Raw genomic sequence first — 15,933 nt, 5'->3', positions numbered from 1 at the left:
TCAAAAACCACTAACAATTTAAGAGCTGTGTGGAATTTTATCTGAATGAAGAAATGGCTATTATAGTTCAAAGGCTTAATTACAATCAAACATTTCTTTCATTTAGGAATTAAAACATCCATTCTGCATCAGCAATATTAGGGTTTAATTAGTTACCTCCCTTTGACCATAAGTTGTGTTCTAACTAAATTTTTCACAGAGTAATTTTAAGAGCTCTAAATAAAAGTGAAAAGAATTTCCTCTCTGACTTCAACAGCATATCACTAGTTGAAATTGTACAGGTGTCTGATGATTAATACTAAGTTTTAAGGAAGGATTCCATAAGACTTGAAGAAACAGATGAACTGACAAGTTCTGATTAATGCAAGTCGCTAACCATTTATGTTGAGTGTGCTTCACTTTGATATATGTAGCCTGCTTCATGTAATACATTCACTTTTATACATCAAAAGAAAAGAGCACTCAATACATTGTGTATTGAATTGTGTTAAGAAGAGGAAAGTAACTTGGCTTAGTACTTAAGTTACATGTCTTCGTGAACACAAATACCACAAGCTTTTTTAAGGCTCAGAATGTCAATACTAGTTATTCTTGCCTAGACAACATCACTTCTAAGTTTAAATAATATGACAAGAAAACAGTAATCTACACATCCCCTCCCAAAACCTAATTGAGGATCTCAAAACCAATCCATTTGCTTGTCTGCTCAGGGGTTTCACTCCTCACAAGGTGTGGTATATTGAACCTCAGTTACATATTACATGGCAGTATAGAGAGGAAAAAGACTAATTGCAAAATATTTCATGGAATGTTACAATCTCACAATCAATATGTGTGCTCCCTTTAGTTCAAGGCATTGATGAACACTGAACTTGCTTAATTTGATTTATTCGGAAGCTCAGAGATCAAGAATACCCTTACCACTAAGTCACATGTCTTCCCGACTTTATACATATACACAGATGAGCACATTTATATATGCATAAATATATATAAACACACATACAAACACATGTTTATACAAACGTATATCCAAATGTGGTCAATGCCAGGTCCGCCTGACTGGCTCCTGTGCCAGTGACATGTAAAAAGCATCATCCGAACGTGACCGATGCCAGTGCCTTCTGACTGGCTCCTGTGCCAGTGGCACATAAAAAGCACCATCCAAATGTGGCCGATGCCAGTGCCCCCTGACTGGCTCCTGTGCTAGTGGCACATAAAAAGCATCCACTACACTCTTGGAGTGGTTGGCATTTGGAAGGACATCCAGCTGTAGAAACATTACCAGATCAGATTGGAGCCTGATGCAGCCTACTGGCTTGCCAGTCCACAGTCAAACCCATGCGAGCATGGAAAACGGACGTTGAACGATGATGATGATGATGATAATATGCAAATATGTGCCGTCAGAACAGGTCTAGGCAGAATGTACACAAAAAAGTCTAGACTGACTATAAATAGTGACACATAAAAGAAAAAAGAAACATTTTGGAATACCAATAGGAATCTAACAATAACTCATTGTAATGTGTTATGTTGTAACATTTTTTTTATTGTCTAAAATTTTAGTTTAGTCAATGTTTGACAACTAGTTTCCATGTTAAAAAGAAAAAAAGAGAAACTTTTGTTTCTTTTTTGAAAATTTCAACATTATTTTTGTTGGAGAACCTGTTTCAAAAGTTGGAAGCATTTCAAACTGTAAGCATCTTTTAATTATGGTTTTCATGGTGGACTTTCTGAGTGGAACTTTCTATGCTACCTGAGATCCGAAATATTCCATACCTTTGTTTCACAAAGCAACAACACAGTGGGTGCAATGCTACATATCAAACTCGTAACTATAAAACTATATGGCCAAAACAGCTGCACATTGGCTCAGCCACTGAGAGAAAATATTATTATTTTATCTATTTCAAGAAGGAGAAGTGATTCAATATAGCAATGGAGACTTATTAGAATTGCCTCCACAATCTTTGAAACAAGGATGGGACAAGTAATTAATGTCATTAAAAAGATGATTATTATTCTATTATTGTTGTATTTCGAGATGATTTTTTTTTTTGGTTGCTATATAAACACATGCACAATATATTTGCGCTGGCAGAATTGTTAGCACACTGGGCAAAATGCTTAGTGGTATTTCATCTGCTGCTACGTTCTGAGTTCAAATTCTGCCGAGGTCGACTTTGCCTTTCAACCTTTCGGGGGTTGATGAATTAAGTACCAGTTAAACACTAGGGTCATTGTAATTGAATGGTACCCTTCCTAACCAAATCTGAGGCCTTGTGCCTCCAGTAGAAAGGATTATTATTATTATTATTTCTTTTATTATTAAGGTGTTGAGCCTTCAGAACTGTTAGCACACCAAGCAAAGTGCTTAGCAGCATTTTGCCCACCTTTACATCCTGAGTTCAAATTCTGTTGGCATTGACTTTGCCTTTCATCTAATGGATCAGAATCTGGTTTGCTGTACTTCACGTACAGACAGTGACAAACAAATGTTTGGGAAATATGGGTGCAATAAATATAACAATTTCACCCTTTGTGCAATACACTGGTGCATTGGTTTCTTTTTTTTTCATGCCAGTTGTTATTGGTTTCACTGTTGTAAATGACAGGTAAAGGTTCAGCAAGCTCCTGCTGAACAACCTGCACAGATGAATTATGGTTATTAAATGCTTGTGCTGCACATTAGCTCACACCCTCCTTTAAAGTGCCATTACCTGTACAGGTGCATGGTGTGCCACAAGTCAGGTGTTGAAGTGAATGAAGACCAAATTCAGCATATCAGGCTTGGCTTAGCTTACTGGCGATCATTTTGCAGCTGAGTGGACTTAAGTAACATGAAGTGAAGTGTTTTGCTCATGGAAATTACACACATCCCAGTCTAGAATCGCTGTCTGGTCCAGGATTGCTGCCCCATCTAGAATTGCCACCCAGTCCTGGATGGAAACCACAATCATGAAACTGAAAGAGCAACACCCTAACTATTAATCCACATGCCTTCACATATACATACATACATGTATGTATAAATACACACAGCCATATGAGTATGCATGTGCATATGTGTATATCTACACACATGCACAGCTATGCAAGTCCAAGTGTTTAGAATAAGCACAGCCTTGCATGTTGTAAAAGAATTGCTGTGAGGATAGGCCTGAGTCATAGAAGATTGCCTGTCCTACCCTGACCATCAAGGAGAAAATGGATGCACAAATAACAATGATGATGATGCGTGGAGTTGATTTGTTTACAAGTGTTCAGTGTAGATTCGAGGGGACGTACAAAAAGGTATTGTGCCTGTCGTATTGAATGAAAAAGCTCCAAGTTCTAACTCTGCAACATACACAGACATGTACTAAAACACACACACACAAACCCAAACACCCACTCACACAAACAAACAAGCTGTCACATGAAAAATGTTCATCACCGTATGATGCAAGCTTCCATTGTATTAAAATATTATGTCAGTCATGAGTCTTAAAATAGCCTTAATGAGTTATTAAATACTTGAATATTTTTTTTTCAGTTTTGTTTTATACACAAGTTCATTTGCATTAAGGAATTTTGTTTTAATTGTAGTAACTTCTTATTTACTTTTTTTCTTTTCTTTTTTCGGTTTCTGTATCAATGTCTCTTCACAGAAACAAACGAAGGGAGAAGCTCAAGCATGAAATATAGTGTATACACAGTAATCTACTGAAAATACCCAAGTAAAAAAAAGAGGTATTTTGTGTCCAAGTCTTTATTGAATGCACAGTCTTTGGGTTAGTCCAGTGGTTTTCAACCTGGGCCCATATGGCCCTTGGGAGTCCATATAAGATTTTCTTGTTAAAATTTATGTGCAATAAAATGCTTATACTTCTCCAATACACAGCATATTTTAATTTTTTTTATACAATTCTTAATAACATGTAATTACAAAAATATAATAGGATTTTTTTTTTTTGATTTGTATACATTGAATGGATAAGTGTCCAGTAAATAAAACAAGAATCAAAGAGGTCCATAGTCGAAAATTGGTTGAGAACTGCTGAGTCAGGTTAATCCCAGAGAATTTAGTATATACATGAAGTACTTTGTCAAGTTTAGGTGTCTCCATGTCACACAAACCAAGGGAGTTCCAAGTGAATTCTTTTCCTTTTTCTGTTTTAAATTTTTATTTTCACATCATTTTAATCAGTAATTCTTTAAGTTGTAGGTGGTAACTGTATCTTAATTAGTCTTCAGATTATTGGGAGCACCACCTGCACTGTGTTATATCTCTAAACATGTTCCATAAATAAGTTCCATAAGGAGATAAAAGTCTTTGCTGTAAGTTACAGGAAAACTGTCTAATAGATAAGCGTAATGCCAATGAGATTAAGGGCAACAGAAAGGATGGGAAGCCAGACTTGGCTCTCTTAACCAAGAAATCCTTCGTCTGTAAAATTATCAGGAATTAGAGTTTTATAGGAACTTCAACTTTATCATTCCTAATGTTAATATTCTAAGGATGGTTTGAAATTCCATTCTTTACAAATACTTTCCTTCCCTCCACTTCGAAATTATTCATGGTTTCTCAATTTTGATAACACACATTCGGAGGACTGATATGTGAATACCAGACTATCAATATCATTTACTTTTTCTTTTCAGATTTTTCTGTTTGCCCAACACTCAGTAATCATTAATGATTATGTGGTTGTTATTTATCTCCAAGTGAATCCTGATCCAACAGACCTATGGTTAAAGGCATTCAAACATTACAATCCTATCATTTTAGAGATACATGCAATAACATTATCCAAAGTGTCTTTTCTTTTCCTAAGACAAATGAGTGTGATTTGAGAGTGACTTGGCTATTTCTACTGGTCATATGCTTTTTGTCTGGCACCTTAGGAGGTCTTTAGTAGACTCCACTCTGTTGTATGCACTTGAGTCAGACCTCTAGTCTGTTGATATCTTCCTGCATCCCTTTCACCAGTCTCAGTAAGCACTGTAAAAGGTTTAGACACCGTATAGACAGATAAAACAAAACAAGTGACCGCATACACTTTCCCTTGTAGACTCACATCTAACTAAATTTATGTCTGATAAAATATTTTAACTTCGTCTGAAATATTTCTATTTTAAAAGATATTTTCATAAATCTTATTACTGTAGTTTTCTCTTCAGGAATGCATCACAAATATGTATTTCAAATGTTAATAGATTTTAGGTGATGAATTATAAATTCAATCTGCCATAATTTTACTTGCTTTCCTTCATATGTCTTTTAGTTCCCTTATTTTCCAATTTATGACAATAGAAATGTGAAACATCTAATATGATTATATATGAGATATTATTATATTATTTCTTCTTGACATCATATCTTAAAAGTTAGAGTGAATCTACATCACCGCTTGCATCCTGCTTCAACTTATTTTACTTCCTTATATAGCAGATTCATTGTAACAGCAATTAATGTGTTTGTCCTTTATTTTTTTCTTAAATCATTGATTTCTAAATATAGAAGCTTCTTTTTCTTCCTCCCTAAATCCATTTCCCTAAAAGATAGCATAATCAGAGTATTAAAGCTCCATGCTCATATATAAGTGAGATGTGGTCCCTAACCCACCTGACTGGGCAGTATACTGTGTAAGTACTATCTCAGACCAGGAGGAGCCATCCTACCCATAACAGCAGTATGGAGAGTAGACATGAAAAGATAATGATGGCTGTAATAGTTCTACTATTTTATTTTGTCACTACCAACTTCCTATGATTCACTGTTGATGTTAGTGGAGCTGCCTTATTTGTACAGAAGGCTTTTCAATATTCAATAGTGTGAAGCACCTTCCTTATAGTCTATCTACATACACCCTGTTGGGTTTTGAGACAATCTTCTTCTGATGTTCAATATACTTTTGTTCACTAATATGAATATATTTGCATCAACATAAATAGATTAAGCATCGAGCTATTTATCTTCTAGGAACATAATATATAGATGTCTGCACTGTTTTATATGTTGCCAACAAGCAAGTGACCAGCTTATGGTTCTTTGTTTTAGCAATAAACAACTAACCAGTGTTTATATTTTCAATAGATTGTCAAGTTTCTTTTGAAAGTGATTTATAAATACTTATAATGATCAAGTCACCAACATTGTTCTACATTCTGCCTTTACATGTGTGTGTGTGTGTGTGTGAGTATTACACACAAGATACTCACACAGCCAAATAATGTGCATTATTTTTATGTATTCACACATAAAAACCAACCAAATATTAACTGACTGATCACTTAATACATTTAAGTATATTTTTAACAGGGAAAAAGTTGATAGTGACTTCAAAGTTTACTGTGGGCTGGATTCAGCAGACAATCTGATAAAGCTAACCCTCAGTGACACTTCAAAGTCACTGTCAACCACTTCTTTGTAAACATACACACATTACACACATATATGCTAAAACTGTCTTCCCATTATCAACAGGTTTGACTAATATCTTTATAGAATATTTATCTATTTCTGTAAATGTTCTTGTATCATGTTTACTCTTACAATGTTTATATATCTCTTTCAAAGAGTTAATGTTTCCAGTAAAGTGATTCTGGTTTCTGTTTAATCTGCTGCTACTATTACTACAATGCAATTTACAATACAATTTGAGATAGTAAACAACCAACATAGTAAGAGGTTTCTAGAATATGCTTTGCATTTGAACTCAAACTTGGGTTTCAGTTTACTCTTCACATCAGATTTATTTCTGGGTTTGATGGCATAAAAGATGCACAAGCATATTAGATGCACCAAATTTCAGAAGGGATTATTCAAGAAAAAATTTGGGGGGGGTCCAGCTGCATGGATTTTTTGAGATTTTATTTGGAGGAAAAAAAGGGTGTCTTGTATGCCATTAAATAAAATATTTGTTAACTTAATGATTGTTGTTTAGCCTTAAATTAGCCTAGATTAATAAGACCTATAATCAAAGGAATTCTAACCACGACCATCCAATATAACAAGGACAGCATTATCCATTGTCTTCATTTTTCTTTTTTCAACAGTAGGATGTAGTTTGAAAGAGATTTGACTGTTATTTCTAGCTAATCAAATTACTGTACAGTCTTCTTCACTGAGCCGCAGTTCTACCACCAATGTCAGCAGTAATGTCAGAAGACAGTTATTGCACAGTTTCCATCACCGCCACTGCTACCGCTCACAAAAACAGCACACAGGCCATTTACTGGACACTGTGCTTTGGAGCATAGTGTCATATTTACTGCAGGAAAATTTGGGATGTGAAGGCTCTTTGATTTGAGATCAAACTTGTATACAATCTTTGGGCTTAATGGATTCATCTAATTATTGCAGTGGCATTAACATAGACGAGCTCTCATGCCTGAACTCCCATGTCAATGTTTCCATGACAAACACGAAGAACAAGGGATTTAGCAATAATCTTTCATGTACGCTGATTCTCATATCAAACCCAAAGCCAAACATGCTGCTTATACAAATATAACACCATACATTTACATGCTGTGAGAATCTAAACGCCCACAAACACCTTTAATGTTACATTTTTTGAAATTGTTTCTATGTTATGTATTTTTCCTCCTCTTCTTTATTTCACTTAGCATCTATTTACCTATCCTGCCATTGATTGTATGTTATTAACGTTTCTATTATTATCAATAATCTTATGCTTTTGTTCACAACAACATAACAATGAAACAGAAGCAGGACTCCACCCTTTAAAATCAAACATGATAATAATAGAAGAACAAATAGAGAATATATACATGGTTTGCCCCCTAGTGGTCAGCAGCTATTGTAGGGGAGACAATCCCTTTCAGATTAAGTTGATGCTGGATTGGAAAGTAATTGATTAAATAAGCCTCCATTTTGTTTACTTACCCTTTTGGATCCAGAAGATCATGAACTTTCTCATTATATATTTCCATATATGATACTTCCACTTTGTAGGTCAAATCAGGGTCATCATTTGTGGCTATTTTCTCAAAAAGGGCATCACACAAACGAGGTATTATTCCTTTCTCGTCTGCTGTTCCCATCATAGTATATGATTTGCCAGAACCTAGTGACAGATAAAAAACAAAAAAAAATGATGAACAAAAAACTAAGTATTTCAAACACATATACACACATAGATATATAAAAACAAAACAAAAATCTCTGAAAGAAAAATCAAAAGCAACTGAAAGCTAATAGATGTAAGATAGAAAATGTAATTTCTTTTTTGTCTATAATCTCTAATAATAAAGAAGCCATTTTATTTATGCCATTGCACTTTTATAGTTCACATTTTCAATAAAGTTCATGCACAATAATTAGAATTCTTACAATATTACATTTTATGGAGACAGGAAAAAAAAAAGAAAAGCAGTTTTCAATATGTTTACTATTTAAAAATTCTGAAGCATATATATCCTATCTTCAAAATATTTTGAAATATATACCTTGTCTTCAATGTATATGAAATATATATATATCTTATAGCTTATGTCAAATTGGAAAATAAAATGAAACAAAATAAGAGAAAATGAAGTATTGTAGTTGTTGCATTTAATTTTGTTTCTCTAGATCCTAAGTTCAAATCTTGTTTCTCTAGATCGGCCTTGATTAAAGGCATTCCAGTCATGACCATCCCATCTTTTGAAAGACATATACTATTACATTATATAACATATACTCTTCATCGTTTTAACATGGTGGCATTTGATTGGAGGAAAATTTAGCAGCTATTTGTCACAAATTGTGTGATCATGTAGAGCTCCTGTGTGATTGTTCAACCTGCTAAAGATAGCAGCTAAATTTCTCCTGGTACAGAAAATAGTAACTGTTATTTGGCGCTATACAACATTGCTGCCTTGATTAAAGTAACGGCTCATTATTTTTATTATCATTACAGCATGGAAAACGGACGTTAAATGATGATGATGATTGGTGGAAGAATAATGCAATTCTCAGTTGTCATCAAATAAATTACATATAATTTGATCAATGCATGATGAAGTCATAAATACGTTTTATTTCCTTCTACTGGTATACAACTCTGGTTAATTAACCTTTATGATACCAACATGTTTGAGACTAAGTTTCCATTTTGAAGTGTTTATATGAAAATTAAAACAAATCCTTAGAATTTTATGTAAGAATCTTTTATCATGTTCCAAACATAAACTTACAAATGAAGAAGTTAGTTTACTAATTAACTCCAAATTTTTTATTATTTAAATATTAATTGAAAATATTATACATTAATTTAAAACAGAGGTAATGAATTTCATTAGAAATATCATCACAAAAGGATTAAAAAGTTGTTTTTTTTTTTTTAACAATTTCAAATGTTCGTACATTTTGTAGAGCTAAAATAAGTAGCAAATACACCTGCTTGCTGTTCCTACACCTGTCTTTATCTTTTGATTACTGTAAATTTGAATAATAATAACTAACATCTGTCGGTAATGCCAATGAGGGTTCCAGAAGATCTGATTAACAGAACAGCCAGCTTGTGAAAATAACATGCAGGTAGCTGAGCACTCCAGAGATATGTGTACCCTTAACATAGTTCTCAGGCAGATTCAGTATGACACAGAATGTAACACAAGACTGGTCCTTTGAAATATAGGTACTACTCATTCCTGTCAGCTGAGTGAACTGGAGCAACATGAAGTGCCTTGTTCAAGGACACATTGCACCCCTAGGAATTGAATTCATGACCTTATTGTCTGTGTGTCTGTGGAATACTTGGCCACTTGCATGTTCTAGAGCTAAATACCAATTTTGAAAAGGAAATAAATGCAACAAGAAAATATGCATAAAGAAGGAAGAACCATTTTTCTGATGTAGGGGAAGGTGACCAGTCACAGGATGTTATTGAAAACTTCAATAAAATGTAACTGAAACCAAAGACTAAGGCACCTTTGGAATGAAGATATTATGGAAAGGTTTTACACTAAGAAGTTCCCACATGTCTTTAATCCTAATCCTTTTTTGTTAGAGGGCAGCATCTATGACATTTGTAAACTCAGGTGAGATCAGAATAACTGATGTTTGATTTTTTAAAATTTCTACAGGCTGACTAACATCTTGAAGGAAAATGTAGAGAGAGAAGGAATTAGAGGATATTACTGTTTTAAAAATATGATTGGACAAATTAATTAAAGAAAGATCTTAGTAGAGAAGACAAGAGAAAGAGAACTGGGTGCAACAAATGGGCTTGGATGGGGGTTTTAAAAGGAGCAGATATTATTCTTAGTAGTAGAACGGTTGCAGAGAAAAAGCAATAAGTCTGTTAGACATTGGAGCGGCTTGGTGCATGATGTTGATATTCAGCTAGATTGGTATTTTTTAAAAATGTGGCAGTGTGTGTGTGTGTGTGTACACTAATGTATAGGTGTATCATACGAAATACATGAGGTATAGTGTGGATCACACTAGAGCTTTATAAGAGTCATCAGCTGATCAGGGATGAGTTATTTTCCTAGCCATGAAGATGAATCCTAACTAGTTTTTCAGATGCAATTTTGGCAATGATAGATGTAAAGTCACTGATGTGAAGTCACCATGAAATATTGTCAGAGTTTGATGCCCATCATTTGTAGAGACTGTGAGGCCTTTAGTTGTGGTTATTCATACACAAGGGTCTGTAGTGTAAGGCCATCTGCTTGACAGTGTGATTTTCCATCACTAAAAGTTTTCAGAGTTTATTTTATAAGGACAGTAGATGACTGTCATGGGGTATCCATGATGGATGTGTGTTACTTATTCCCTCTCAGCTCTCACTCATCACTTAGCTATTTAAACTCTTCATCACCTTCCACACATTATTCACATATAACCTCAATAGCAAACATCAGCAACCTACAGCCTTCATAAACAGAAGTTGCAAATGGATTGTGCAATTTGGGAGACAGAAAATGAAAAAAAAAAAAAAAAAAAAAAAAAAAAAAAAACTATTCTATCTACTGTGAATTTAGGGCCATTCATAGAAGAATGAGCTAGAGAAAGGGATTTTACAAAACTTGCACATATAAAGAGAAGCAAATGCATATCCAAGATTTTTCTCTTTAGTTGTCTGAGTTGGCAAGTTGAAATATCTTCAACAATATGCAAAACTGTTTATGGAAGTTGTAAATGCAGTGGTTGAGCAGCTTTCTTTTGTGTTGGTATAATTCAGAAATTTAGAAAAAAATAATACAAAATTTCTAAAATATTCAGAAGGACATTTCTTGGGGTGAGATGATTTTGTAAAGCCTTTGACATCAACCTGGAACATGCAGATATACATAGAGGGGGGTGAGGGGTGATAGATTATGAGTTGTGTTTTTAATACAAAGATATCATATAACTTCCTGGATGATTGTTATGCCTAATTTTGTTGCTGTCCTTTGAAGATTTTACATTTATGTCTCTAGCAAACAACTTGTATTGTTTATAAACAAGGTGCTTATCATCAAGATTTGTCAGGAATGTGTATCCTGTTAAATGTAAATATTTATCAGGATAAACCTTCCAACAAATCCTTTGTGTCTTAATCCCCACTTCCCCTGCCTGCTATTTACAAACAAAATTGAAACCAATTGTCTTGGACACTGAATGGAAAAATTATGTGACTTAAGTGGTTTCCACCTCACCACTTCGATCATATCCTGTTTTACAGTTCCTATGCAAATCACAGAAATTTCTTAATCCCTTAAATACCCTCCACACTTAGACATATACACAAAATCACCCTATGACATTTCTTTCATGTAAAATGTATTGTAAAGTAATGAATGACTCTATAAACCACACCAGAAAATAAATACGGTTAGATCAAGTCTCTTCGAAAAGGTCAATAGTTGTTTCAAAGACTGAGTTGAGAAAATCTACCAAAATAATTTGATTGATATACTTGAAAGGGAAAACTGTTTTATTAGCATTTAATCTTCTTCAGAAAAGACAGAAATGATTCATGACAATTATACAAGATAGTACTACCGTCGCAAAATGGAACAGTTTCTTCAACAACAACATTTCATATTACAAGAACTAAATATTCCTATTATATCATGTAATCATATCTTTTAAATTTATTGCTTTTGCTATGAATTTAGAGAACTTCATAAAAGATTGATTTAGAGAAATGTTATTTCACCAAACTTGATCTCAGTTTATACACAAAGATTGTCAAAAAAGAAACATTAAGATAATTAATGTCTCTCAGTGACAGTGGATTTTGCAGTTTTTGAATACTTAAATAGCAGCAGAGGTGCCTGTTTAAATCCCAGATCACACCATAATTTCACTAGAAACTAACACCAATAATCAGCAGCTGAAGAGAATCCATATTTAATTTAACAGTAAAAAAAAAAAAAAATCTAATTAGAAATTACAATACTGAAAAATCTTCCTCATCAAAGACATTCTGCTTGGTATGTAAGCACTTTCTATGTCCTCCATATTCTGATACTAAAGCTAAAATAAAAACCATGAAAATACTATTTAAAAGAGATTTTCTATTCTTTTATTGGTTTTAGCTACAGTTTTGTGGCCATGCGGGATCATTGCTTCCAATGGTTCAATAAATCGTATGGACTTAGTACTTACTTTAACTTGGTACATATTACATTGATCTCCTTTTGCTGAGATGTTAGTTTACAAGATATAAAGGGACACAGCATAAATATAAATACACATGATAAACTTCTCACAGTTTCACCAACAAATTCCATTCACAAGGCGTGGGTCAACCTAAGGACCTAATAGCAGGTATTTGCTCAGGGTGCTGCGCAGTAAAATTGGATGTAGAATAAGATGATCAAAAACTGAACTTATTAACCACATAACTTTACCTACCCTGTACTAGCTTTTTTTTTTTTTTTATACCTTTTTTTAAAATTTCATTTTCCTTACTAAGTTGGCCACAAGTAGGTTAAAAGAAGATCTCCATCCTTATCATTATTTGAACATCCACTTTTTTATTCACTTGCATGAATAGGACAAAATATTTGGCAAGAAAATATCATTTAAAAAAGATTTTCTATTCTTTTATTGGTTTTAGCTACAGGTTTGTGGCCATGCTGGATCACTGCTTCCAATGCTTCTATTATATATTTTTAACCTTTTTTAAAAGCTTTAGTCAGTGAGCTGTAGTAAAAGACACTTAGCCTAGGTACCACACAATGAGAATGAACATGAAACCATGTGTTTGAGAAGCAAACCCATTACCAGAGTCACACCAGCGCTTATCAAGAATAGTCTTATAATTCATAATAATGGGCAGAGCAAAGGGAATTGTGCTTCATCTATTGTTGGGTTCCCCCATAGGATATGTACATTATTTTGCTCAGAAATTTCTGTAGTGTAACATTTAGATTTAAATTACATTTATATAGATGGGTTATATTTAAAAAGTAAGGCTGTATTCAAAAGCTAAATAACATTTGCAAAAATGAGATTAGATACCAACTCTATTGGAAGTCTAAGTAAAAGAAATAAGAACACCAGTTGTAAAGGATTGCGAAAAAAGATACGAAGAGAATACAGATTTAATAGGTGGAAATTTTTACCTCATGTTTAGTAAAATATAAATCTTGTATTGCAAAGAGAGGGAGGGGGGGGGGAGAAACTACCAAATGAAAAAAAGAAAAAAAAGAGAAAAAAAACAGACTGTAATAATAATGCTCTTGTCATTACTTCATTCAGATACATAAATATAAGCAGAGAGAGAGAGAGAGAGAGAGAGAGAGAAAGAGAGAGAAAGAGAGAGAGAGAGAGAAAGAGAGAGAGAGAGAGAGAGAGAGAGGTTTGAAGATAAGCAAACTGAAGAAGCTATTAGAAAGAAAACTTCATATGGAACATGTCTACTAGTTCCATGTATGCCTGTGCATGTGTGTATGTATTTGTGTATGTGAGTGTGTCTGTATATATACACACATACACAAAAATATATTTATGAACATGAAATTAAAATTTTGTATGTGCTTGTATATGTAATGTTTGTTTATTTGTATTGAAGGGCTTTAAAGAAACTGTAGCCTAAAGAATTAAAAATATATCTTATTCAAAGAAAAATGTGTGTGTGTGTGTGTGTGTGTGTGTGTGTGTGTTGTTTATGAGTATGCATCCATAAGCATACATTATATTAGCAGAACAAACAGAATTTTCGAAAATCTGTTTAAGATATCAAGATAATTGTATAGACTTTGAAATATTTAATGCAATATAATGTAGAGATGTAGACTAAACTGAAAATAAATGAATTTAGCAAGGTTACAAAACTTTTGAAAATAGCCAAATTGATGGAAGATGCCACATTTAAATGAAAGAACCATTCACAATAGTTAAACTCTTTCTAGTCAAAGATCAAACAGAAACAAGAAATCAAATATCTGAATATTAATTTTATCTCTTTTGTTTTCACTATTATATGACATTTTCTATTCACATCGTCTATTCTTTACAGAAAACAAGAATGGAAGTCAAAACAGAATGTGTGTTTAAAAATCAAAATTAATAAATGTTAAAAATGGGAAATAGAAAGAAAAAAAAACAACAAAAAAAATTTCGGCTCTTAAAAGTTAGTTTCTTTTATGTTACTAAACCCCCAAGAGAAAAACTCTGCTTAATATCCATCACCACTCAAATATCCACCAACATCTACCCGTCTATCCATGCAGCATGTATTGAAGAGGACCGTTCCACTGTTTCTAATAATCTTCCATGGGAAACTTATTTCATTGACACAACTGATTTTATTTTTATTAGTTTTTGGTTTGACAACAGATAAAATGAAAATATGCCAAGATGGAGGAGGTCCTGGCTATATTGAAAGTAATTTAAGTGGGAGATGTCCAGTTGACTCTCTCTACATTATATACACACACGCACACACTGCATTGGATAGTTATGTAAGACCTCACCCTGCAAAGGAAGTCTCAATAAGTCACTCTGGGTCCTGCATGTGGAGTTGAGCCTATGTTACATGCTTCAGTGCACTAAAAATGCCATTTCCTGAATACGCATTGCTGCAATGCTTCTTTTAGGCCATCAAATACAGCAAATACACACACACACACACACATTCTTTTACTTGTTTCAGTCATATGACTGCGGCCATGCTGGAGCACCACCTTAAAGGGTTTTAGTTGAAGAAATCAGCCTGGACTTACTCTTTGTAAGCCTAGTACTTATTCTATCGGTCTCTTTTGCCGAACCGCTATGTTACAGGGACGTAAACACACCCAGGGCCGTCGCTAAGCCCCTGCAACCACAGAAGCCCCATGTTAAGATCAAACTACATAGATGAGCCATCTATTTACTTTGGTTAAGATGTTAACTGAAAATTTCAAGTCAGACGTGGGAAAAAATACAAGGGTGAACTGTAAATAAATTTAAAAGAAACCAAAAAAGTAAATGATGAAAGCTTGTTAAAGAATTCCGTAGGGAGATGAAAGAAAAACCAAAGAAATCCAAAACAATGAAAATAAGAACAACTTCAAGAGAAAAGACAAGAAAACGAAGCAATGGTGATGAAAAGTGGGGATGTATACTTATACATACATACAAACATACACACAGGCATACAAACACACATTCATACATATACACACACATATATACGTCTGGCTTTTATCGGTTTCAGTCTACCAAGTCCATTCACAAGACTTTGGCCAGCTCAGAGAGAGAGAGAGAGCCATGTACCAAACACACACACACGTCTCAGTTTCCCTGTTTCTCCCTCTCTCTCTGTATGTATATATACATTTATATAATACAAATAATAAATGAGTATATGCATATATACGTACATGTATGTACGTACTTACATCTACCTGTATATATATAGATGCATTTCTGGGCACAGGACATTGCAAACAAAACGTAGACAAAATGATAAACAAGTACAGAAAACACACAGGCTACATAGAGAACATTTCCTTCAT

The 15,933-nt window shown here is 33.7% G+C and overlaps 1 protein-coding gene across 50 annotated transcripts in view; it reads right to left on the bottom strand.

The window, feature by feature from the left end:
* The window catches only part of LOC106881370 (kinesin-like protein KIF13A), a 692,738-nt gene that overhangs the window by 362,648 nt on the left and 314,157 nt on the right, over positions 1 to 15,933 (bottom strand). For all 50 annotated transcript variants that reach the window (XM_089350407.1, XM_089350417.1, XM_089350419.1 and 47 more), the window contains one exon: positions 7,898 to 8,078. In XM_089350407.1, the coding sequence (XP_089206533.1) occupies positions 7,898 to 8,078 (181 nt within the window). The remainder of the gene's footprint in view (positions 1 to 7,897; positions 8,079 to 15,933) is intronic.

The sequence above is a fragment of the Octopus bimaculoides genome, chromosome 4, assembly GCF_046866305.1.
Source record: "Octopus bimaculoides isolate indiv1 chromosome 4, ASM4686630v1, whole genome shotgun sequence".
Taxonomy (NCBI): Eukaryota; Metazoa; Mollusca; class Cephalopoda; order Octopoda; family Octopodidae; genus Octopus; species Octopus bimaculoides.
This window is presented reverse-complemented; position numbering and strand designations above follow the sequence as displayed.